We start from the raw sequence: 23,817 nt of genomic DNA, 5'->3' as shown, positions 1-23,817 counted from the left end.
CGATGGAACGGCTAATACTGAACGTTTCCTGGGATCGGCAGAGGAGAATACGACAGTAGGTATAAGCTACATGCAATGCAACCAAGCACTACAGGGGGCAAGCGAGACAGGTCTGGCTCCGTCATGATACATGTCTATCGTGAAATCGTTACTCGTACAATATACGTCCGTTGCCAATGGGGAAAGAAAAGACTTCACGCCGCTGGAATGCCCATGCTCAACCCTTGTTCGAGGATGCAGAATTAGCCAGGCCAGGCTATTGACCTTTGCCAAGGATCAAGCCACGAGCCTGGCGAGGATCGGTGCCAAGGACAGTAATGAGATACTCGATGCTAAAAGTCACTATTAGTAAAGCTGCAGGTGCAGAGCGAGACATGAAGGATTCATCAACTTACCTAGCCTCAGAAGCCAACCGGCGCTTCTCATTCTGAAAGTCCTGCTGGCACGCTTCCCAAGCCACGGCGCGTTCCTGCGGCAAGACTGTCTTAACGCGAACCTTGAAGGTCGCACTGACGGGCCGATGGTCGGAGGCACGGACTTCAAGCCGACGATACTCGAGCTGCTTGACGCGACCCAGGCCACGGTAGAGAACGCGGTCGCACCAGGCGGGGGAGCGCTTCTTCTCGCTCGTATCGTATTGGTCAGTGCCGACATCGTATTTGTACGTGGGTGCAAAGGTGATGGGCGCCTCGGTGAAGCTGCGGAGTCGGAAGCCTGGGTTTTTCCGTCGAGAAGCCAAGAGTTGATCGCGTTCAAGAAGCTTGGGGAGATTGTTCTGACGAACAGCGTCGATGATGACATTGCGTGGGATGGCATCAATGCGATAATTCAAGTCCCCATTCAATATACAGATCTCGTGATCCATGATCATCGAACCGTCACCGCCACTAGCGAACTGATCGGTGCGAGCTGTAAGACTGTTCTCGGGTGGCAGAGTCTCGGCTTCAAGGATGGCCGCAATATCGTTGTTACGATGAGCAGTTTGAGTCTGTCCAGCCGCAAGATGGCAATTGACAAAGCACATCGAACTATCGTCGAGGACGAAGCGGAAGATCAAGGCACCCTGCGACACTCGTTAGATAGTGTCATGGCAGAAAGAGACAGGAATGCGTAACAAACCTTATTACCATGCAATCCTCCCATTCCTCGCTTGATCTCCGATGCGCTGATGTTGCTGATATTGTGGCGTTCCTTGTGCTTAACAAACGCGCAAGTGAAGAGGCCAACCATGTTCGAAGTATGAAGAAGAACGTATGACTCCTCGAGAGGCATGCACTCGTGAAGAGACCGAGTGAGATGATCAATCCAAACCCGGTACTGCCGACTCATATGTTCTTTCTCTCCATTTTCCTTTTTCTTGCTTCCAAGCAACAAGCTCTCTGCACATACGAGTTAGTAAACGTTTACAAAGACCCAGCTTTTGTTCTGGCACTTACTCGCTGTGATCTTCTTGTTCTCAAGGTCAACCAACTCCTGGAACCCAAAGACAATAATATCAGGCGGATCCTCCGGATGAACAGCATCTCGGATGAAATCCGACGTGCGGACACTTCCAGGCGTCGAAGCACCCGCATTCCAAGTAATGATAACCATCCGAATCTCGCGGAACTTGCAGAACTCGACATCTCTTGTTTGCATCCGGTTCTCTGCTCAACGTTAGAAAAGAACGAATCCCATCAGAGATGCTACCAAAATACTCACCAAGCCAGTCATCCTCCAGCATACCATCCCAAAGCCGGATACAATTATCTGTTCCGAGCGACGTCACCTGAAGACGATTCATTGTCCACACGCTACTTGTGTCCAGCACGAAGGCGCTGACGGGACTGTCATGGGCACGCCAATCCTTCTTCACCGTCCAAGGATTGGTCTTGACATCGTAGACGTAGATCATCCCCGTTTTATACGCTGCCCAAAGGTAGTCTCCCACCATGCCGAGGCAGTTGATCTTGTAGACACTCACATTCACCACCGCCAAGCAGGAGTAGTCCGTTGATGAGTATACGGTGACTTTGCCATCCGCATGTCCGAGATATACGCGACCCCCATCCTGAGTGGTATAGGTGCCAGACGTTACATCCCCGGAGTGTTGTTGTCCCAGTGGCCGCTTCAGCACTTTAAATGCAGAGTCTTCCCTTGCGTTGGGACGATAGATATAAACGTCTTTTCCAGACGCCAACCATAACTTGTCATCCACAACCATCGAGAATGTGTGACCTCGTGCAACACGCTCATGAGGGCTGTGATAGCTATACTGCAAATTAGGCGTACCAGTCTCATCTGGCGGCCATACCAGCAGCCGCCCTTCATCGTCTAGCGTCCACATTTCTTTCTTGTGGCGCAGGATCTGAATGACTTCACGACGGGATGGATACGACCGAGAGGCCACGATGGCACCGGTCAGAATATCAACTTCATGAAGCTCCCCTGCACTGGTCCCAAGCCAAATGCGTTGTCCTTCATCTTCAAGTGCTGTGCCTGGCTTGAAGGCTAGCGACAAGCTTTTCACTGTCTCACCGTGACTGAGGCTCATTATTTGCTCGCCAGTCGTGAGATCCCAAACGCGAGTCAAATAACCAGCCGTACAGACATACTTACCACACACGGCTAGCAGTCGGGTGTCATACCGTGTGGGGATCTCTCTAGGTCCTGTCTTGAAAAGAGGAGGGCGTCTATTGGCCTGCGAGGCATCTGGATAGTCCGTCCTTGAAACCGGGCCCTCATCAGCCATTGGCTCCTCCTCTTCCGTATCCGTTCGAACCACACGCCGCTCTGGGTAAGAAGGCATGTGCGACTCGCGCGGTAATGACTGTTGCCGCACAATCTGACGTGAAGCTTGAGTTTCTTTGGTGATAGGCGGGAATGAAGGCGCAGATCGGGCAATGGGCGTCATTTGAGCTGGGCTCCCCACCATCTGTGAAGGGTCTCTAGCGGGTGAAGGTCCTCTTCGACGCACTGCCGTAGATGCTGACCTCGGCGGTAGCCCTGGACGATCCCAAGGACTGTCACTGGCTCGGACCCTCTGCGCAGAGAGTGGCGGAGCCGTTGACGCAGGGTCGATAAACCCAGGGGATGGAGGCGGGATTTGTACCGACAAGGGCTTAGTAGCTCGCGAAGGTTCGAGACCCGTTCGAGTCCTAGAGAACCCTAGATCCCTGGGATCAGGCCTTACGGGCGCTGGTGGTCCTGGTGGCCTTTCATCGAAAGAGCGCCGACTGGGGGGTTCCGTAATAGGTCGTCCAGGTGGTTTCTGGGGAAGCTTTCCAGTAGACATCGGCTTAAGCGGAACCTTCTCCGGGCTACTGGGTGGAGTGCTAAATGGGGATACATGATCATCCACTGCCGGTCTATCCTGGCGGGGCGCTAGGCTGCCAGTATCCGGGTTGGAGAACATAGCGGGCTTCGCGGGAATCTTCGGCTTCTCAGCCCGGTTTGCTGGCGGGGGCAATGATGCACTTTTCAGCTTCCGATCTGCTGGGCTGCTACGCCCATTCGCCGCGTGCGCACCCGGCGACAGCCGCCCCGGTGCCTCCCCCACAGCCACGGATGATCTAAACTGGGGCGTCACTGGACGAGCCTGGGGCGAAGGGGAGACCCCTGCGGACACCGACTCCCGGGGGAAGTAGATAGAGCTTCTGGATATACGACGATCATCCTGAGGAGGGGAGCGGCGCTCTCGCTCCAAGCTCCGCGGCGGTGATTTGGGAGAATGTACGGTCAATGTAGGCGGAAGCTGGGGCGACGAGTGGTGGATGCTCATCGAAATGGGCCGGCCATATCGACCTCCGGGGGATCCGCGTGCGCGCAACTGTTCACCATTATTCTGTCCATTCTCACGACCGGGTCTCTCATCGACCGCTGTAGTCCATGGGGAACATGGCCGAGGTAAATCCAAGGAGGCACGGCTGGATCGGGGCTCGTCGCCAGGTTCGGGGGTCCTCAGAAAGCGAGTAGAGGAGTCGCGTGGACTAGTACCAAATGCAGACGAGGCTCGAGGCTGATTATGGGAGAGATTCTCAAAGTGTGAGAGCAAAGAGGACACGGGTCTCTGTTGGGGCGGGTGGTTAGTGGTATCCGCGTGCCATATTTAGATCAGCTGCGCAAGCATACAATGGGAGCGTCGTCAGTGTTCTCCTGGTCCCTGCCGTTTCCCTCCATGGCCATAACCACGAATCCGTCGCCAGAACCAGCCGGCAGCTTCGATCATAAGCTTGATTTGTCGGTCGCTGGGAGAAATGTAATTTTGTATGCCGGCGTAGAAAGTGTGTTGTAGAGCTTAGGTGGGGGTAACTGCCCCAAGCCGAAAGAAAGCAGGAGGAGCGCGGGCGACACTGCAAAAGGTAAGCGGCGTGGTGGTCATGTAAAATCGAAAAAGCGGCCGAGAAAGCAAGAGGTATGTAAATAATAGGAGGAGAGGAGAGAGAAGAGAAGGAAAACGGTGGATTATTAGTGGAATGGTTGAAATGGAGTGGCGGGGAGGAAAGTGGAGGACGATCACGGGAGTGGGAGATCAACTGGTTCCTGCGCGCGAAACGTTTTCCTTTTCTGAATGCCGACGCGGGGAGCTTCATTATTGTCTGTCAACGAGAACACTGCCAGTGACCAGGCAGTCTTGCTCTTAGCCATGTGGTGAGTCCTATTCTTCTCTCGAGTCAGCTCTGTCGGGGCTCGAGATCCAAGTTCTTGGTGGCTTAGGGGCATCACAAACTAATGGTTATGCGTCACAGTAAACACATTCTTAACGCACAAGTCTCTATTCGCTCCCCTTGCTGTACGCCTCATCCGAATCCTAGTTCCTTAACAAGCAATTGACTGACTTTCGACAAGGCCGGAAATGGTTTGACTGCGCCGAATGCCACCAGGAGCAGGAGTCGCATATGCTGCAGAAGGCTCAGGAGATGGTATGATGATATGGTCCTCATGATAGAGTGATCCTACGAGATCTGGACTAACTCCTTTTGTCCTGGAAATAGATCTTCGCATGCAAAAAGTGCAAGAAGTGCTTCCGCAAGGATGCCGCCGAGTTTGAAGAGAGGTATAAATACCCCGCGCCCAGAAAAGAAAGAGTATAGCGGACTGACACTCTATCTTTCTTTAGTGACGAATACTGCCCACACTGCGATAACCACTTCGTCCTCGAGGCCGTGACCGCCAAGCCGACGCTCCAGATTGAAGGTGACGATGCGCGCATGGATAGCCGGTACGTGGAAGGCCGCGGACACTCCATACTCGTCGCGACAGCTGACATTTCCGCAGGATGCTCAAGGATGACCGAGTTCGGGGTGACCAAGAACGATCTTTGTTCAATATACGCGACGTGTCCGATCGGATGGGCTAGAGGGTGGTCATTGGCGGCTCTCTTGATGAAATTGACGACTTTCCTGCGCTTCACTACTTCTATCTATATCCAGTCATTCTATCCTCCTTTGGGGACCATTGACCAACCTTGCATTTGCATCAAATACCCACCTATCCTGCTACGATGCGGGAAATCATTCTACTTCAAAAAATCGACGTCAGATGTGTAGAAATTTCGTGGTTTTGAGTTCTCGTTAAGTAAAGAGACCAGCGCTACGGTAAATAAGCACAAATCACAAACCCAATCACCCCTCAGGATGACCAGATCCCTCCTCTATTCCTTCTTATTCAGCCGTCTCGCCGCCGGGCCGGGTCAGAATAGCAGCTGTGGCAGCACCACCCCGGCTGGTCTTCTTCTTGGCCGCCTCCTCTTGCTTCTCGGTCTCGATACTCTTAACATACGACTCAATTTGGTCGTCGGGGAGCATCTCCACACGCTTGCCAGGGGCCATAATCGCCACCTCGATGTTCTTGGCACCTGTCTGCACCACCTCGAGCAATGACTTGATAGTCAGCTGAATCGTCTGCTCGCGGTCCATGTCATCCTGGTGGTTACGCTCGAGGAATTCGCGAACGGTCTTGCTGGATCGGCCAATGGCATTGGCTTTCCTATACATAGAAAGAGAGGTTAGAAAATTACAAACTAGACAGACTACCGGTGCAGGTCAGAGAAAAGACTAACCAAGCAGAGTAGATACCAGAGGGCTCGGTCTGGTAGAGGCGCGGTGTGGAGTCATTCTTGTCAAAGCCAACAACAAGCGTACTAATACCGAACGGACGGACACCACCACTCTGTGTATACCGTTGTTGCACACCGGCAACGTATTTGGTGATATATTCGATGGTGACGGGGTCCTCGACCGTCAGACGGTGGGACTGGGCTTCTAACCGGGCCTTGTCGATCAGGATGCGGGCATCGGCGTTCAGTCCAGCGAAGGCGAGGCAGACGTGTTCATCAACGTTGGCGATCTTGGAGGGCGTGATACGGGTATCTTGGAGCTTGAGGGCGGAGCGCTTCTCGCAGCCAAGGACGACGATGTCCTTGCCTTTGACACCGACAGCGCAAGTTCCTATCACGGAAGAAAGGTCAGCAACCCATTCAGAACATACCAAGGGATTTCTATTTCAAATGACCACTCGGTTGGCAGCTGAGAAGCTGGGTTCGCGGAAGGGGAGTGGCCTTACCTCGCTTCACGGCCTCCATGGCATATTCGACCTGGAAGACGTGCCCATCGGGGCTAAAGGGGCGGTCAGTTTATCGAAGAAGCTCGAGCACTGCAAGATCAATCTATACCTGAATACTAGGATGAGTTAGCATCGTCGATCTCCGGTCAAAGAAGAGAGCCAAGGGAGCTGGTCATTCGGGGAGCTAGCTGGCTTACCTGAAAGAGCTCGGTCGTAGCCGGACATGGTGACGCAGGAGCAATGAGATGGATTAGGTGTGGGATAGAAAGGTGATGCAAACTTCCAAGGAAATCAATGAGAGAGAAAGAGGCTGGAAGAGGAGTGCGCTGGGTAGAGAGGACGGTGATGGGGTTCGGCAGCAGCCATGACGGGGTTCCAGCGGGCGGTGGACGCGACAGCCTGCGGTTGCCTTGGCGCAGCCGCGCGGGTAAATCTCAACATTTACTTTCTATGAGGCATGTTGAAATAGAAAATAAACAGAGAAAGGCCGGCGTAGCAGGTGTATTGAACTAACTCAACTCAATTTATTATGGTTTATCTAGTGGTCAGCGAGAGGATACACCAAATTATCTCATGATAGATCATTCTACTGCCCGCTCAAGGGCACCAAGGTCTGTCAATGTCAATCTATAACCAAGACTAGGTATCCCCTCATGGAGGAGAGCTCTGTATCTTGAACTAGGGGGCCTAGCTCGGGTGATAAACTAGATCACAAAACTAAATCACATCAATTATACTTCAATACATGTACCGAGGGCGCAGTGCAACACTCGTAAGCCTATACAGCTGCTCAAGCTCCACCACCAAAGAGCCACCTTAGAAAGACATACAATGAAGAGACAATAGATGCAAGACGCAAAAGGATCAAGAGAAATATAGACAAAACAATCTTTTTTGTTGCATTCACCATGCCCTGGTGGAAGTCGAAAGGGGGGGAAAGGAAAAAAGAAGTAACAGAGCCCTCCATCCCATCATCATCACCAAGACAAGTTCGCAAAAGGAAATCCCCCAACACCCCCAACGGAGTCCGAGCCATTGTATATCCCACCCGTGAGATCAATACCGTGAATTCTCCGACGCTTGCCATGACCCAACGCAGAAAAGGGACGACCAAAGATCTAAAATGCAAAGCAGGTCGAGTGCGCAACCCAGGCTCACAATGCGGTTTGCGTTCCGAAACCGACTCAAGACAACGGTTTCATATCAAAACAAAACCCACGTCCCGGCCAAAGGTTCCAGTCGCCGCCATCCTTTGTAAAATAATAATAATAAAAGCAGACCAAACCATAGATAGCTCAAGATGGAATCAAGGGGGAGCCGAGCCGCTCAACAACCAAAGAGATGACGAGAGAACCAAAAGCAGAGAGAAAATCGAGACAAGAAAAAGACAAAGAAATCATCCCACAAAATCACAGGACGGCGAGAAGATGAGAGAGAATTCGAAATCATCAACACGCTACCCGCCTGCTCCTTCCAACCCGATGCACCGGAACCACAGAATCCCTTATACAAATGCGTATCAACGAGTATCAATCAGCGCATATACCTGCCACAGCGCAGGATTGCAATATGGACAACGTAAGTGTGACCGCCCGATTCGTTCGGGCATTTTCAGAAGAAATAGATACAGTCATACCGCTTGATTTAAGCGGGCGACTTGTTAGCACCAGCGCCGTTGCGGCGCGAGTGAGCATCATCAGAGACCGTCAGGCCACCGAGGCCGGTAGACAGGAAGGCGAAGGGGTCGCTGGAGCCCTCGGAGCCACCGTAGAAGGCACCGTTGGAGGCGCTGGTGGACGGCACTCCGTGATCAGCGCCGGTGAAAGCCGCCTGAGTAGCTGGGTTGGCGAAGGAGGCAGCAGAGTGGGAGGCGTTCGACGAGCCGTATCCCGAGTTGACCTGGCCCATGGGAGGGTAGGCACCGGGGGTGTTGCTCAGACCACCAGAGGGGAGAGCGTAGTTGTTAGGGGGCCCGCCAAACTGCTGGCTGAATCCCCCAAAGCCGCCGGCAGTCGAGGCAAACGGACCGGGAGCGGGAGTGCTGGCCATTGAGTTAGGACCCATGCCAAACTGCGACGGGGGTTCCATGGGCGATGGGAACGCTGAGTCGGCCACGACAGCAGCACCCGAGCGGGGAGCACCACAGCGAAGACAGTTGATGTTCTTGGCAAAATTGTGGTAACCACATCCCTCGGAGCCGCACTTCCAATCACCGGCACGGAAAGGAACCACACCACCGTTTCCGCCCATGCCACGTCCGTGACCACCCATTCCGTGGCCATGGCCCATGTGAGGAGGCATCATGTTTGGCGGGCCGTATCCATAACCGTATCCCATCGGGTCGGGAGCCGCCGCCATAGCAGGGAACGAGCAGCGGAAGCAGGCAGTACGGCGCTGGAAGTTGGAGAAGCCACAGGACGGGCAAGTCCAGTCACCGGGACGTGGGCGGTTCTTGGAAGGCGGGAATGGCGTAAGAATCTCAGCCGCCCGGTCGAGAACACGGCTGGAGGAGGGTGAAACCTCAATGGCCTTTTCGTTGAGGGCACGGCCGTTCATGCAGAGGCTTTCAGCAGCCTAGGTAAGGGTTAGCAAGAAAAGACGATAGACAACACGGAAAGGAGATGAAAAATAGAGATCAGATCACTATTTCATCGGCGAGTCAATCATACCTCCTCATGGGACGAGAACACCGCAAAGCCAGTGCCGGTGGGCTTGTGCTGGTCCGGAGTCCGCAGAGTCCAGAAGGCAATGGGCCGGCCACCGAATTGGGTAAACCAGCTCTCCAACTCCGATTGCGTGGTATCGTGGGGAAGGCCACTCAGGTGCAGAACCTTGCTACGCTCAGCCAAGAACGCACGAACATCGGCGTGGGCATCCATTGGGCGAGTGAGAATCTCGGGGTGCTCGTGGGGAGGCTGGGACTTGCGGATCAGACCCCGAAGGACGCGGGCCAGAGTAATGGACTCTTCCATGGCACGGCGCGGCGAAGCGGGAGCCAGTGCCTGCAGGTGAAAGGGCAGGTTGTGCTTGATGGGAGCCGAGGACTGAACGGGTTCAACCTCGAGGGCGGCGCAGATGTTGGAGAGGGAGCTGGGACCGAACGGCAACGACTCGGGGTGGTGGGTTTGCCAGCGTTGATATTCGGTACGCAGGTCGAAGGTCCGGGAGTGCTGCAGATAAGCTGGCAGCACGACGGCCTTATCACGGGCCTCGCGGGGCAGCTGCACGCGCAAATCCCATGAATCCAAGGTCACAAAGGCAAACTCGAGTTGCTTGTTGGTGAGGTGTTCCTGAGCAAAGGCATCGAATCGGGAAATGGCATCACGGAAAGTGCCTGCAGAGCGGACATGCTCCCACGTCAGAGTAGTCAAGCTCGCTGTAATTATCACACTGGGTCAGCTATCGATCTTGTCTTGGGCGGTTTTGGGTACGCAAGTTCGATGGTCGGTCCGGAGGAGGGGGCAAAGAGGCTAGCTTACTGCACAGCGGCGTAATGGGAGTGTTGACGGGCTTGACGAGGACGCTTTCACGGTGAAGCTATCGAGGTTGAACGAGCAATTGTTAGCCAAAGCGATCATTTCGTGGAATTTGATATCGGCAATGATGGATATCCTAGCGTGGTGGAAAGAATCCACGGGGATAGGAAAACCGTTGGGGGATGTGGGCGGGTTCGGAGATTGTGTGTACCTCCTCGCAGGTCTTGGAATCCAGCAGGATCCAGCCCAATTCGATGACCTCGGCGGAGTCCTTGGTGACATAGACGCCATGTTCGTCGCAGGTGGTCGCAACGTGGATGACGATGTAGCGATCCAGCTTGGGAGTGGGTGCTGATACGGCGGCCATCGCTGACTTGTCGCTGCCAACGGAGCGACAGGGGAGAAGCCCGGGGGAAGAGGGGGGTAAAGGGGGAGGGGGGGAATGTCTCTTGCCGGGAAATGCAGGAGACAATTCAACACGACAGACCGGGGGAGATCGGTGATGTCGTGAGAAAACGAAAGAAAAGAAGAAGCCCGGGGGGAGAAGAGAGAAAGGGGGGGGAGGAGAAGGAGGGAGAGGAGAAGAAAAGAAGCCCAACTGGCGCGAAAAAGTGTGGAGTTGCGAGAAGAAAAGAAAAGTTTCGGGTTCAACGGGAGATTCTTATTAACTGCACGAGACAGAAAGTAGACAGAGTAATAATGTATAATAGAATTGATACTATAGTCTATATTTGAAGTAGAGATCAATAATATTCGTTCTACTTTATTAAAGTATTTAACAATGCTCATTCCTCATTCCCTTTTTTTCCCCTGAGGACTTTTTTTATTTCTTCTTCGTCTTTCTCCTCCCACAGGCTTCCGCCGTGCGACCCCAACCGGGCCAGAAGATTAATCCCTGCGGCGGGGGTCTCACCAGTTAATTGGACGCTATCCTCTGCGTAATTAATCCAAGGTGAACACAATTGGAATGACCGTTTTTATTATTAACGATTCGCCAGGTCTAAGTGGCAGCTCTGATCTCTTCGGAGAAACCTGTTGGCATAATACCTACTACCACACAGGTGGATCCTGTCAGAATTCGAGCGTTTAATGGGCCCATGCTGCCTAGAGGAGGAGAGGGAAATCCGATGCAAGAGAAACAAGGCGAGACGCCGATCGAGACCTAAAGTTTAGTCAAGTCAATTTGTATCAGGACCAGTGCAGGTGAGTAGCAGTAATAAGAAGTTTAGTAGTAGATATACAAACGCCAGGCGACCGGTGTACCGCAGAATCGAATGACATTCTATCAACTGGTCAACTGGAGATGCTCACCGGAGGTCACGTGGGATTGAACTGCTGATTAATGGGATATCAACCTCCAGTCAAACGCAATTGTTTGTTTATTATTCTGTCAGAGAAAAGAGCTTAGTATACCATAAAGTTGGTATTGGCAAAGTAGAGGCTTATTGCTGAGATTTGAGAGGAGTAAGGTTAGTGAGAACTGAAATTCCTCCGTGGGTTCACTCCGTGGAATTGCCCAAGTACACTCTGAGCAAGGAAGTATATCGAGGCATCCTGCTCCGCCCTGATCGGAGGACTGAGGGAGGGATGGTTGTTTTAAATCAAGGTCTGTTAACCCTGTCATGAACCCACAATTGCTATGATACGATCCAGGCTTGCCCCGCATACCGCAAACATGAAGATCAACGCAGGGAAACAAGCTACACAAACATAATAAGCTCAAAAAGGCCAGGCTCTTTGATTATGGTTTAATGTTACTGTGATCCCTAGAGCTGTGGAGCCGAGGTGTTCATTGGTGAGAATCAACGAGTCGTCATGCATGAATGTTAGTGGAGCCCAAGTGGAAACAAGTACAATAGCTTGACAAGGGTAGAACGACCTACGTAATGTGACGAGTTTGTGGGGGAAAGAGTATTACACTCACTCTATTTCTATAGCCATTACCATTTAGTCTAGATCAAAGCTGCAACGGGATCTAGCCCTGAAGAGTCAACCGACAAGCCACATCGCGTACCTTCAATCATTCTAACCTGCATCATGAAATTGAGTGTTTCCACGCGCCAAACATAACCAAATATCGACACAAGAGTATAACGCAAAACAAGCAAAGAAGGAAGAGTCATGAACTGGAATAGTATAAAATCTCTTCCAGCAATCCACCCGCATCCAAGACCCTTCTGTTGCAGTTGACTCGTTATCACTAACATCGTCACATCCCTTGATGAGGTGGAAAGGATAATCGAAGTTGTCGGATTGTAATCCCCATAATGAAGCTAACTCGAATCGACGGTAAAGATTGCGTCGCTCTGCCCCTGGGCGACGAATTCAACCACGAATTTGCAAGTTTTCATTCAAAGACAGTTGAAATCCATGGGCTTTTCGGCAAAATTCGCATGCAAGAGTGCAGTGACCCACTCCAAGCTTCTGGTAGGAGTTGTTCTGCTTGATATCCCTCTGCTTGGATTTGATTCGGCAACAACCACATCCTCGAGAGCAGCAACCTTGCTTTGCTATACAATCAGCAACCAGGACTGGGTGCATGTACCAGTTCGGGTTCGAGCGCCATAGGTCAAATGCTCTTCCCAGCTCTCCTGTAAATTCACCTCGATATTTCCAATATTTCATCATTAGCATGTATATCTCCTTGTGGATTTTATCAATAGTCTTTTGTGTATGACCCTCCTGGTCTAATGCAAGTTACCTCCTTCGTACGACTTTCCTATTACCGCTACTCTGCTTCTCTGGATTCTAGCAGCACCTGGACAGAGGCCAGTGTCTCCTAACTTTGAGGTGTCACATGTTACTTTATGACACCCCGAATCATCAACAATTGATGGGACAGAGCTAGTACTGGAAAGCAACGCTGGTGGATAGGTTCTATCACCCCAACTGAATTCAAACTAACATCGGCACTGGCACTGGCACGAACGGTTGCTTGGGTATCCAAGCCGTAAGAAGTAAAAGGCTCGCTGAATTCAAATAATTTTTTTGGGATTACCATTGTTGCTGCGAATGGCATAAATGCGTGAGGCGATCATGGCCGATAGGGACCATAATCTTTCTAGAAGGGTCACCAAGGCCCCAGTGGCAGTTCAATAGTACGGAACTAGAGATCAGACAAAAGCAACCAGATATTTTTATATTCCCTATTCTTTGAACAATATTTCCAAAGGTGATGCAAATCTTTTTTTAATGGCCCAGGCGTCGTTCTGACCCAACTGGATGCGGGGCTCCAATACAAGCTGGATGACCAGGAGCTCCTCTACTTCACCGATTCGGCCCTTAACTTCTGCTGGCTAGCGAGCTGGGGCATCCTAACGGTCGTGCTGGCAGACTGTAGCCAAAATTCCGTCCAGGTCTTTGTACTGACTTTAGTGCATGTCGTTTTTTGGTCTATTGTTCAACAAGTGACTGCCAAGATGGTTTTGAACAATGGTCCGGATTTCAAGCTTAAGGAACACTGTAAACAACTGTACAGGTTCGTTCACAATGTCCGAGGTCATGCAAGATATGTTCAAAGAATAGTATTCAAACAAGGAGAATGCAAAAATCAACATCAAATCATATACAAGCGCCGACAAGTCCACGGGCACCACAATATTCCAAGTACCAAACCTCAAACACGACCAACGCCAGAGCCAGTCCACCAATTCCAGACCAAAAAGTAAATATCATCATTCATCGGCAACCTCCTCCTTGATTATGGTGCCCCTGCTAGTATCATGATCATCTTCTTCATCTTCCTCCATGATGCTAGGCTCGATAGAGACTAGATTCCGACTGGCAAAGCCGCCCTCAACCGAAGGTCGCACGCTACCAGATCGAATCCCACTGTCGCCTTCATCTTCTTCCATGATGCTAGGTTCCACGGAGACATGGCGGCGGCTAGTCGGTTCGACAGAGCGACGGACACTATATGAGCGAACGCTTCCTGCGTCACTCTCGAGATCCTCGGTGCCAGCACGTGGACGGACGCTGGCAGCGCGAGCATCTTGAGCAACAGCAAGAATCTTAAGAATAGCGTTTTTGGTTTTCACCAGGGCGTTGCGACTAGAAGCTTCCCCGGCCAAACCCTCCTCAATGGTTTGGTCCAACAGTTCCTTGACTTCCTGGGCCAACTGGACGTTGTCAGGGTCAATCTCGATACTAGTGGCGCTGCGAATACTAGTGCGGAATTGATCCTCGCCCTCGGGAGCACGAGAGCTAGCACGCGATGGAAGCGTGGGAGCCGCAATGTAGAGTTTGCTGAGCAGCGAGAAGAGAAGCTTACGCTCTTCCCGCGAGCAGCGGTTAGTACCGGCACTCACACCCAGAACTCGTTCCAGAATATCTTTGACCAGCGCCATGTGTACCCAGCCACAAGCAGTGGAGCTAGCTGCACCACCGGCCAGCACACGCTCACCACCCATCCCCACAACACGACGCTCATCAGTCCATTCAGCGAGCATACCGATAACACCAGTCATAAGGGCCTTGACTTCACGCTCACCAACACTCTCATCAATCTCACCGTCGCTATCCTCTTCGGCCTCGAGCGAGTAATACTCCTCAGCGGCGTTGATGACTGCTCGGACCACTGGTACAGCAACGTGTCGCAGATGCTGAGTGTTCTCGAGTCGCGAATGGCAGTACACCGGGAAGAAGTATGCCAGTGACTGGCGAAGAGCAGGGTTATCACGAGTGCGGGGGTGGAAGAAGGCAACAACAAGGCTCTGCAAGAGTGTTTCGACGGCATTCTCATTGAATTCTTGGATAGCAGGCGGCACATTCGGCCCAGATGGGGTGAAGGTGTTAGTGAGCAGAAGCTTTGAGAGTGCGGTAGCGGCGGCCGATTGCACTGCAGCAGCAGAGTTCGCCTTGAGAGCTCGAGAGAACACCTTCAGAATGGGCTTCTGGATTGCGGGCGTGGTCACAGTCTCTCCATCGGCTTCCGTGACAGGCGCGAGCAGGGAGGGGTGTGTGGTGATAATGTCACAGATAGTCTGGATGGCGGTCACCTGGAGGCCCTCGTGTCCCTTGCTGTAGCAATGGATGAACAGGGTCATGTTGTCCTCAGCAACATTCTAGGCGCAAGACGTATTAGCATGTAAATATTTGAGGAAGGGGAGGGCCACTTAGAACCAACCTTATCAAGAAGACAGCAAAGGCCCAGGCAGTATAGACCACGTTCCCGGATGGGAGCCTCATGACTTCGCACGGCAGGTACGACGAGGCTGTTCAACATAGTTCGTAGGTTCATGTTTTGTTGCAGGTTGCCCTCAACATTCTGAAGCATGCACTGTGCAATGTGTAGACACTTCATATTCACCACAATCTCGCGAAGAATCTTCGCCTTGGCTTCTTCCTTATTGAACGGCCTTTCATCTTCGGTAGCAGGCGTCTCAGATCGAGCGCGGCTGCTAGCATCATCGCTAATTTCGGACTTGGCTGAGACAAAACTGTCCTCGGTGCTGATGGTGTCGTGCACTTCAGCGATAGCTTCAAGAACCACGCTGCAGAATTCGCTCTCGCCGGCAATGTCTGGTCCACAAACGCATCTGAGAGCCTCAATTGTAAGCTTGGTGCACTCTTCCGGAAGTTCTGGGACGGCGAGTGACTCTCGCAGAAGGGAGAACATCTTTCGCCGACCAACTTCATCACTATAGTCCAGAGTGATTGCGATTTGTAAGAGCTGCTCCACAATAAATTCATTCTCGGTCGCATCTTCGTCGTTGGCATCACCAGTACTCTTGCCAAGCTTCTTCCGCTGCAACAAGGCCGTGGTGTACTTGGAGAGGAAGTAGGCCAATGCAGTGACTGTAGGCATCTTCTCATCTGCAAGATCGTCGTACTTGCCTTCGTTTGAGACACGACAGAACTCATTGAACGTGCGAAGCATGAATGCCGACTCTCCGGTCAAGGACTCCCAGAAAGGTTCATCGAAAACAACGGCTTCGCGATAGTCGGGGCGGCCCTCCCAGAAGCTACGCATTGCCTCGTGGGCAATGCCGCTTTCAACACCGGAGCTGACAACATCGATTCTCTCCAGTAATTCCAGAAGAGCACCCTGGTTGGGGGCAGACCGTTGGCCGTTGTTCTCGCCCTGATTCGAACCAGCGCAGTCTTCAACCCAGCGATCGTAAAACAGTTTGCCAGTTGCTTTGCGGACACTTTCATCACGGTCACGCAAACCCCATCGCAGCAGCTTCTCTCTCATGCCCAGAGACAAATGACGGAAATCGCCGAGTGTGGGTAAAAGGCGTGAATATAGTGTTCGCCTCGTTGCTGCGTCGAGGTCACGGGCTCGTTCCAGAAGGTAGGGAAGGGTAACTTGTGAGAGCGGAAGATTCGATAAAAGGCTCTTGCGAACGTCCGCACTTGTGTCGTTTTGCATAATCTCGATCAATTTCTCCAACAGTGCCGTGGAGTTGTCATCGGGGCCGTCCTCGTCATCATCATTTCCAGTGAGCCGTGCCAGGCCAATGACGGCCTGTACACGAACTGATGACTCCTTATCACGAATTCGCTTCAGCAAACCCTGTCGGATGGTATGGTATAATTCATCGTCGATTGACTCGAGCGTGTTGACGATGTGTGCGATAATCTGAGTCGCGCGGAATCGGACAACTTTGTCCTTTGAACCGAGGAGAGGAACAATCAAGTCCACAAGACTTGAAGTTAGACGCGAAGTCGGGGTTTCGGGCGCAGATTGCATTCCATCGTCCTCCTCCTCTTCCTTGGATGCAAAAAGCTCATTATCTTTCTCGTAGGCATGGGCGATGAAAGTGTCCAGGAAGCGCAGAATGCGGTCGCCGACTGGTTCAGACTTTTTGATCGGAAGGATACGCAGCACACAACGGCCAACCTCGACATTGAATTCCTTTTCTGCCACCGTCGCTTCTTCGGGTATCACAATCTCCTCCTGCTCTCGATCCGTCCCTTTCTTGTTCTTCTGGTAAATGCCACAGCAAATCTCCTGCAGCTTGCGCAAGCGTACCATGAGCTTGCGGTGGCCGGTGGTTGATCGTTGAGCATCTGCGAAAATGGCGGACACATCGCGGCGGAGATTGGGCGATGATGAGGGGGAGTGCGGGCTCTTCGGGAATCGCAAAAGAGGGAGTCACCGAGGGGGCGCGTCCGGTTGACGGTTGTGCGGATGACCTACGGGTCGCAGCGGAGGTCGAGCGGGCGGCGACTCGGCCAGGCATGGTGGGCGTGTGGTTGTCGAAATGCAATTAGTGAAGGGCGAAAAGCATGGCAGTCGCGCATCCACAGATGAAAGCCAGCAGGAGTGGCGGGCGGTAAACAAACAGCCCAAACGGGGAACCACGATAAGGGAGTCATGTGATGGCTGACTCATCATATCTATGCCCCGCGTCGGTTCCTACTTCATGTAGACAACAACATCGATATATTTACTCCGTACACTGCTAAGAAAAATCTCTATATACCACAGTTAGTACATGATGCAAACTATACGGTGGTACCTTACAGTAGGCCCGTTGCTCTTTGCGGGAGGCAACTGGATGTGAGACTAAACCAACCAGACCATGCCTTGGTCATCAAACTCCTCTGAATCCGTATTAAATTTAATGGATCGGTAACTGACTCAATTTGAATGGACCAGAGAAAGTCCTTGTTGAATACAATGTACTTTTGATCATCACTTCTCTGATCAGACTCTTAAAGATCGGAAGTTCTTGCTGTGCACGATGCCCATGCTGATCCAAACACGCAATATCTGCTATCCCGCGCCTCGAATACCTCTCCTAAACAAGTTGTAAGAGGAAGAATAGCTACTGGAGGGGTATGTACCGGTCTGTTGCAACAGATCGGTCGCAATTCAAGGGCAGAATCAATTGATAACCCTCTATCAATGGTCAAGGTCATCTTTGAATGAGCTTGCAACTGCCCCGAATCATCAAACTCGGCCAAATCCCCTCCGTAGTGGCGTAGTTCTTATAGAATGCAGAAACCAACAAATGTTGAGAAGAGTGATTATCCATGTATATTCAGAGCTCTATGCGTTTTGTAAAAGCCAATGCATCCGCGTCGATATAATACAGGTGTGCAAGTAGACAGTCATGAATCCGGTGAGCACGAAAAAGTAAAGCCCAAACAAAAGAACGGAGATGATCCAGGTCTTCCGGGCATAGAAGAGCTCCCGATCGAAAAAGTGGAACTCGTCAGCTCTCAGCCCGCCATATAAGTAGAAGGTACTTGTTCGCAAAGGAGTCACATCGTAGCCCAATCAACAACCGTCGAACCGAAGAATATATGACACAGAAAGAAAAGGGGAGAAAAAAGAAAAAAGAAACCAAACGCCCTCTATGCTCCATCTATCCCAAGATCGCCAAGCGCCATGATAAAAATACAACTCACATAAAGTACCAGGGGTATCACCACTCGGAAGCAAGTAATATGCATCACCACATTTACTCTTCCGAGGGCATACGCATATAAGCATCAATAGCGGCACTAAACGCCGCAAAGCCCGCACAACCAAAAGCAGCCGCCTGCGGACCAGCCTTCGCGCCCAAAATACCACCAGTGAGACAACCGGCCGCAACACTGTTGGTCAAGTCGTTCTTGGCGCGGAGACCCTCGATACAGCATTCAGTTCCGGAATAGAGGGCACCGACGATACCGAAGTTCTTTGCGGAGGAGAAGGAGCGTTTGCCCATGTCTTTGAAGCCTCGGCGGACTTGTTCGCGCCAGGGGAGGTCGGCGATTTCGCGACCTTGGGGGGTGAGGGGGGAGTCGTAGGACATCTGGAGGATTGGGAATGTGAGTGAGATTGTACTTTGGAGGGGTAGAGACAGATTAAGTGGTGAGTGAGTTGACTTACACTGGCCATGAAGAGACCAAAGGCACCACCAAGTGCGAAACCCATTGTTCCGGAGATGACGGTCTTGACGGGACACGACTCCATACCAGCTTGCATCTACTCGCCGGGGGTTATTAGTACACAAAGCATTATACCACCAGACTACAATCATGGAACATACCATCTTAACCATAGCCTGTTCTTGCTCGCTCATGCCAGCCGTCTGCTGGTTTCCGCCGAGGCCCCCCAAACCCATACCGGGAAGACTCATTGTGAAAGGTGGTGTTGATTGAATGGAAGTCGGAGGAAGTGGGAGAAAGAAATGAGATTGAGGATTGACTGAAGACAAAGCAACCCTGAAAGAGAAGAAAGAAAAGTGGGTATGAGATTCCCCTGCGTGGATGCGACTGGAACAAAAGTCTGGTCCGAGAGGCGCGGAGATCTTGCGGAGGCGGCGACTCGCGCAAATTTATTTTTACGGTCGCCCAATCGATCCACTAACGCAATTATTCACGTGATCGTGTCTGAGCAATCCTCGAGCGTCTACAAGATGGTGATTAATACAACCGTGATTTCACCAATTAATTGGTGCAAATTCAAATAAAATAAGATATCAAGAGTTAGGACCTTGTTTCGGTAAAGGTAATGGGATATTCTAGATACCAGTATCAACATACTCCCAAACCAGATGTACAAAGTGAGAAGACCGAAACACTGCCAGATTTTCCAAAAAATATAAGCAAGCGAAAGAAGAAACAACGCGCTCGTGCGTTAAAAAGTCGTAGCTCAGCATAAGTCCGTGGATAGGGGGATGTGTCGTGCCAATTCGTCCGACGGAGACCCTCAAAGGTGGAGTCGAAGAAGGAAAATGGGGGTAAGTATATACAAAGAAGAAGATAGAAGGACGGGGGACATCTCCTTAGTCCTTTTTGTCGTTTTTGCCGCGGCTATATCCGGAGGAGTCCTTTCGTTCGGGAGACGGAGATGGCGAAAGACTACGCTCCCATTCGGCCATGAGATTCGAGGCGGTTCGCTGGAGTTTCGAGGGGGCCAGCTTCGTGATGGTAGGCCAGGGAATGCCTTCGGTGACGCTGGGATCGGGCGCGGCGGAACTCGGGTTCCACTCGCTAAAGCTAAGGGAGCGGGCGTCAGCGCATGACGAGGTTGTCATAGATGAAATCAGAAAAGGTCGAATGGTACCTAGCACTCGTTCGTGGGCTGCTGCCTTGGGTATTGGGTGATTGATCATGCTTCGAGGATTCAACCGTCGACCGGCTCGACGAGGGTGTGTGCGTCATCTTAGACGCAGGCAACGGCGTATCCCACATATCCCAGTTATCGGCGGTATCATCCTCCGTTTCGGCTGCACTGCTGGAGTGGTGATCGGGATGCCCGGACTCGGTCTTGTCCCGTTGGGTCGAGGCGGCGATTGTGTTGTCGGAGGGGCTGCGATGAGCGCCGGGGCGGGGGGACGTCTGCGCTGGTGAATCAACCCCGAATTCATGCCAGAAAGACGTAGAAATGTCCGCCGGTTTGGTGTCTTTACCAGATGTTTTCTCGGCCGCTGTCCCCCTGCCCCGTGATGACGAAGAAGACGACGATCGTGAGACAGTTCCCGTAGCGGATAGTCGATCTCGACTCCGTGATTTTGCCAAAGAGTCTCGTTTACGCGCGGTGGCTGGCGTCAGTGAACCGTTTGATGGAGACATGGTGCGAGATTCCGTCGCGTTGATACCTTCTTCGCCGACCGTAGCCTGTCGAATATCTTCAAAGAACGTCCACAAGCCTTCGCGTAGATCGGAAGCCATCTGCTTTCCTGTGCGCATCAGGGCCTCCCTCGAGGGAGGAGGCATGGTCTTTCGCCACTGAGCCAGGACGTGCTCTGGGACCTGGCTATCCTCCATAGGACTCCCAATAGTAGACACATTCTGGCGCTCAACCGATGGCAAAGTCGCGGACCGTGGAGTTCGACCTAACCGGTCGCTATCAGACGGACCGGGTCCCGCAGTTGTTGGACTGGGCGCGGTGACTGGGGACAGCAGAGAGAGCGTCCGGGTATGAGACCCCTGAAACACCCGCCGACCGTTGGCCGAGATGGTCGTTCCCTTGGGAGGTGCCACAGGTGCCACACGAACACTGGAGCGTCTTTCGAGGTCCCTGCTGACCCGCTCTTGCGATACCGACGAGCTTGCCACCGAGCTCAAGCTCTGCTCACGATGGTGTGAACTTGATGCCTCGGGTGCAGCGAGATCGGAAGATCGCAGCGGCAGCAGCGGTTCGGCATGGAGGTTAATTTCGGTCCGTTTCCTGGTCTTTTCCGATTGTGCCCACTGTTTCTTCAATGTTGACAGTTCCGCCTCGGCCCGATGTAGCTCCTCGCGAAGCTCCAATACCTTTCGTTCTTGGGAAGCGATGGCGCGGAGGAAGTCGTAGCCGTCGTCTTCGACATCGAACGGCATGGGAGTCCCCGCGGGGAGCGCAGGGGACGGACGAGTCGATGATTGTGTCACGGGGGTCATGGATCCTGGGGAAGCGACACTGGAGTCGGCAGCAGCGACTGGAGGCTGGTCCAGCGGAATGTTGATGGGAAAGTTTAGGGTTAAACGTTTGGCGTGGCGAGCTCCCGAGTGAGCACGAGGAGGGAGCGAGGACCGCTTCTGTTGTAAGAGAGACGATGATCGGGAAAGTGACGATGCTGGTTTCTGAGAGGAAGGGTCCGGTGTTGGAGAGTCGACGGCCTCGGCCGCGGTCGCAGTGGTCGCGGCCATTGAAGTCGGGGACGCATGCGGATGAGGACCGTGGGTGAGGTTGTCACCCGTTCCCGGGGAGAGCTCCATGGTGGACCAGCCAACGAGGAGAGTAAGAGAAGGGAGGGGGAGTTATCACAGGGTCTAAGCAAGATTGAACATGAAGAAAGTGCTTATATATACACGACCTGGGGGAATTGGGGAAGTGAAGTAAAAATAATAAAGAGAGAAGAGAGTTTGACGTGGAGGATTGGAGGATTGGAGGAGGGTTCCTTTTTCTCCTGAAGGCTGAGAAGTCGACGAGAGACTCGGGCCAGTCCAAGTGGATCTCCTCTGGGCCTGTTGGCGGGTCTCCACGTCCGCTCATCTTTGCCACGAGTGTTTCAGGGGCCCGAGGCATTCGTTTCCACTGGCAGTGCTTAACTATGGTGGCTATCATTAATATGGTGGTGGTTGAGTATTGTCATGTTCAGAGTCAATCTCCGGGGGCTCCATTCTCATTTACGATGGCTAAGAATATCTTCAAGCCGTGAACTATACTCCGTCCAAGAGTACTGGGTCATTTACTCTCTCGTCTGACGGAGTCCATCATCTCCCCCTTAAGTCGATTCGTTCAGGAGCTTCGTCCTTTTGTGCCCGCCCCGGACTTGTGCAGCGATCGGCGTCTGGCTTGTCCCTGCGCCAAACTATTTGATGCCGGCCACGAATGACATCCCAGCAGTTTAATCTCCGAACGTGCCTGTTGGAGAGGCTTGAAATAGACCTTAACGTCTTGGTCGCTGCTTATCCATACAGTTGATTCTATAGACAACGACACAAACATTCTCTGAGGAGTACAGTACTCGTGTCGTAGTCATCGTCCTCCACCAGCCGCGTGGGTCATTCTACTGTGGGCAACTAATCATCACCGTCCGATGAAGCCTGGACTCGCTGCCAAGTATGGAGATCCACTTTGACAGGTAGCAATAGCCTAGCAAATTCAGTTGCAAGGAACTCAATAAACTTATTTCGGTTGCATCACAAATCGTGGAGTATACTGTCAGGTCAGTATCCGATAGGAGACTCTTGCTGGTTCATGATTCGAGTGTACGTTAAGAACTCAATGCTGATACATTTGCCTGATCATCGATCGAGCAAGGAAGACTGACTCCTCTACATATACATCTTTCATACCGACACATCGGTAAACATTTCATACTAAATACATAAGAAACCCCCAAAAATGGTTGCCCCAAGTCAGGAAGAAGTCAACACATGCTTGGGGTTTAGATTAGAAATCTCGGTTCCAACGTGGAAGATAAGCTTGATTCGCCAGGGGAAGACAGACACACGTGCTTTTCTCCCTTGACGTTGTGTGTGGGGAATATTCCCCAAACATACCAGAAACCCTCAATTTCCTGTCTATACTACCACCGTGAATCAGATGAAAGAACATCTCGAAAGAGACAACTCGTGATTCAACCCGGGGTGTGCTATAAGCCTAGCGAATGAGGTAGTCAAGCGGCTTTATTGTAAACAATCAATTGTAAACATATGAAGAACCTGACCATCATCTGACCGAATCGTAGAATACCAGAGTGAAACAGGTCATGTCCTTACTGGGAGTCACCGTGAAGTTAGAGTTCCAACTCCATATACAACACAGATTAAATGACAAAGTATAGTTTATGCACCATGCACGAGAAACTCTATCCAAAATCTCAATCGAATCCCCTCGTGCCAACAAACAGAAAGTATAGTCCAATCAGATTATATATTGCAGCGTCTAAATACTCGGAGATCGCAGAGACAATTTCCGTGCAGGTATACATACCCCTTACTCCCACCACAATTAATACAAGGGAAGCAGGGGGGCGCCGACATGGGAAGAATAATACACCTAAATAACAACACCACAACAAAAAAGCTATCTATGAAGAAGAGCAAAATAAACACAAGGACTCTGGTAAAACACCAGACCCAGCACACAATTCTGTCGGACGTGCAAAAGGGACCAAAAAAAGTAAACAAGGAATAACCGAACAAAAACACAGGACAGTAACAACTCAAGACATATTACACCAGATTCGTGGTCATACAAAACTCCAGGCCAGGCCTATCCCGCTGAGAGATCAAGAAAAGCGGGTCATCAAAAAGTACAAAGAACGGACACCAAGGATGCAAAGGCCAGCGGCAAGCTCGGAAAAAGGGAATATGAACGATCGCAAGGGGGGTTATAGAAACAGAAATCAAAAACGCCAAAATG

General features: G+C 51.8%; 7 protein-coding genes across 7 annotated transcripts; 1 reads left to right on the top strand and 6 right to left on the bottom strand.

The window, feature by feature from the left end:
* Positions 1–256: 256 nt before the first annotated feature.
* Positions 257–4,158, bottom strand: N7473_004123 (putative inositol polyphosphate phosphatase; the record flags this gene model as incomplete). Its single annotated transcript, XM_057150063.1, has 6 exons — positions 257–332; positions 396–1,063; positions 1,120–1,379; positions 1,437–1,646; positions 1,702–4,048; positions 4,111–4,158. The coding sequence occupies 6 exons, from the start codon at positions 4,156–4,158 to the stop codon at positions 257–259; spliced, it is 3,609 nt and encodes a 1,202-aa protein (XP_057013717.1).
* A 391-nt stretch (positions 4,159–4,549) lies between these two features.
* N7473_004122 (CHY zinc finger protein) lies at positions 4,550–5,338 on the top strand (the record flags this gene model as incomplete). The annotated part of the gene is made up of 6 exons (XM_057150062.1): positions 4,550–4,629; positions 4,728–4,771; positions 4,828–4,901; positions 4,974–5,035; positions 5,099–5,200; positions 5,257–5,338. 6 exons carry the CDS (start codon positions 4,550–4,552, stop codon positions 5,336–5,338), a joined length of 444 nt encoding a protein of 147 aa, XP_057013716.1.
* A 304-nt stretch (positions 5,339–5,642) lies between these two features.
* On the bottom strand, positions 5,643–6,768 carry pre6 (proteasome core particle subunit alpha 4; the record flags this gene model as incomplete). The annotated part of the gene is made up of 5 exons (XM_057150061.1): positions 5,643–5,967; positions 6,041–6,428; positions 6,544–6,596; positions 6,653–6,659; positions 6,741–6,768. The coding sequence occupies 5 exons, from the start codon at positions 6,766–6,768 to the stop codon at positions 5,643–5,645; spliced, it is 801 nt and encodes a 266-aa protein (XP_057013715.1).
* A 1,419-nt stretch (positions 6,769–8,187) lies between these two features.
* On the bottom strand, positions 8,188–10,386 carry N7473_004120 (putative RNA binding protein (Arp); the record flags this gene model as incomplete). The annotated part of the gene is made up of 4 exons (XM_057150060.1): positions 8,188–9,117; positions 9,213–9,919; positions 10,023–10,080; positions 10,231–10,386. 4 exons carry the CDS (start codon positions 10,384–10,386, stop codon positions 8,188–8,190), a joined length of 1,851 nt encoding a protein of 616 aa, XP_057013714.1.
* A 3,026-nt stretch (positions 10,387–13,412) lies between these two features.
* Positions 13,413–17,206, bottom strand: N7473_004119 (condensin subunit YCG1; the record flags this gene model as incomplete). The annotated part of the gene is made up of 3 exons (XM_057150059.1): positions 13,413–15,082; positions 15,145–17,094; positions 17,123–17,206. 3 exons carry the CDS (start codon positions 17,204–17,206, stop codon positions 13,694–13,696), a joined length of 3,423 nt encoding a protein of 1,140 aa, XP_057013713.1. The 3' UTR covers positions 13,413–13,693.
* A 1,227-nt stretch (positions 17,207–18,433) lies between these two features.
* Positions 18,434–19,096, bottom strand: N7473_004118 (translocation channel protein TIM22; the record flags this gene model as incomplete). Its single annotated transcript, XM_057150058.1, has 3 exons — positions 18,434–18,769; positions 18,847–18,942; positions 19,007–19,096. 3 exons carry the CDS (start codon positions 19,094–19,096, stop codon positions 18,434–18,436), a joined length of 522 nt encoding a protein of 173 aa, XP_057013712.1.
* A 648-nt stretch (positions 19,097–19,744) lies between these two features.
* N7473_004117 (DUF4048 domain-containing protein) lies at positions 19,745–21,662 on the bottom strand (the record flags this gene model as incomplete). Its single annotated transcript, XM_057150057.1, has 2 exons — positions 19,745–19,958; positions 20,026–21,662. 2 exons carry the CDS (start codon positions 21,660–21,662, stop codon positions 19,745–19,747), a joined length of 1,851 nt encoding a protein of 616 aa, XP_057013711.1.
* Between the last annotated feature and the right edge of the window lie 2,155 nt (positions 21,663–23,817).

Source organism: Penicillium subrubescens, assembly GCF_028828155.1.
Source record: "Penicillium subrubescens strain IBT 31985 chromosome Unknown utg000002l_segment0_segment0, whole genome shotgun sequence".
Classification (NCBI taxonomy): domain Eukaryota; kingdom Fungi; phylum Ascomycota; class Eurotiomycetes; order Eurotiales; family Aspergillaceae; genus Penicillium; species Penicillium subrubescens.
Note: the sequence above shows the minus strand (reverse complement) of the source record. Positions and strands in the feature narration are given on the sequence as shown.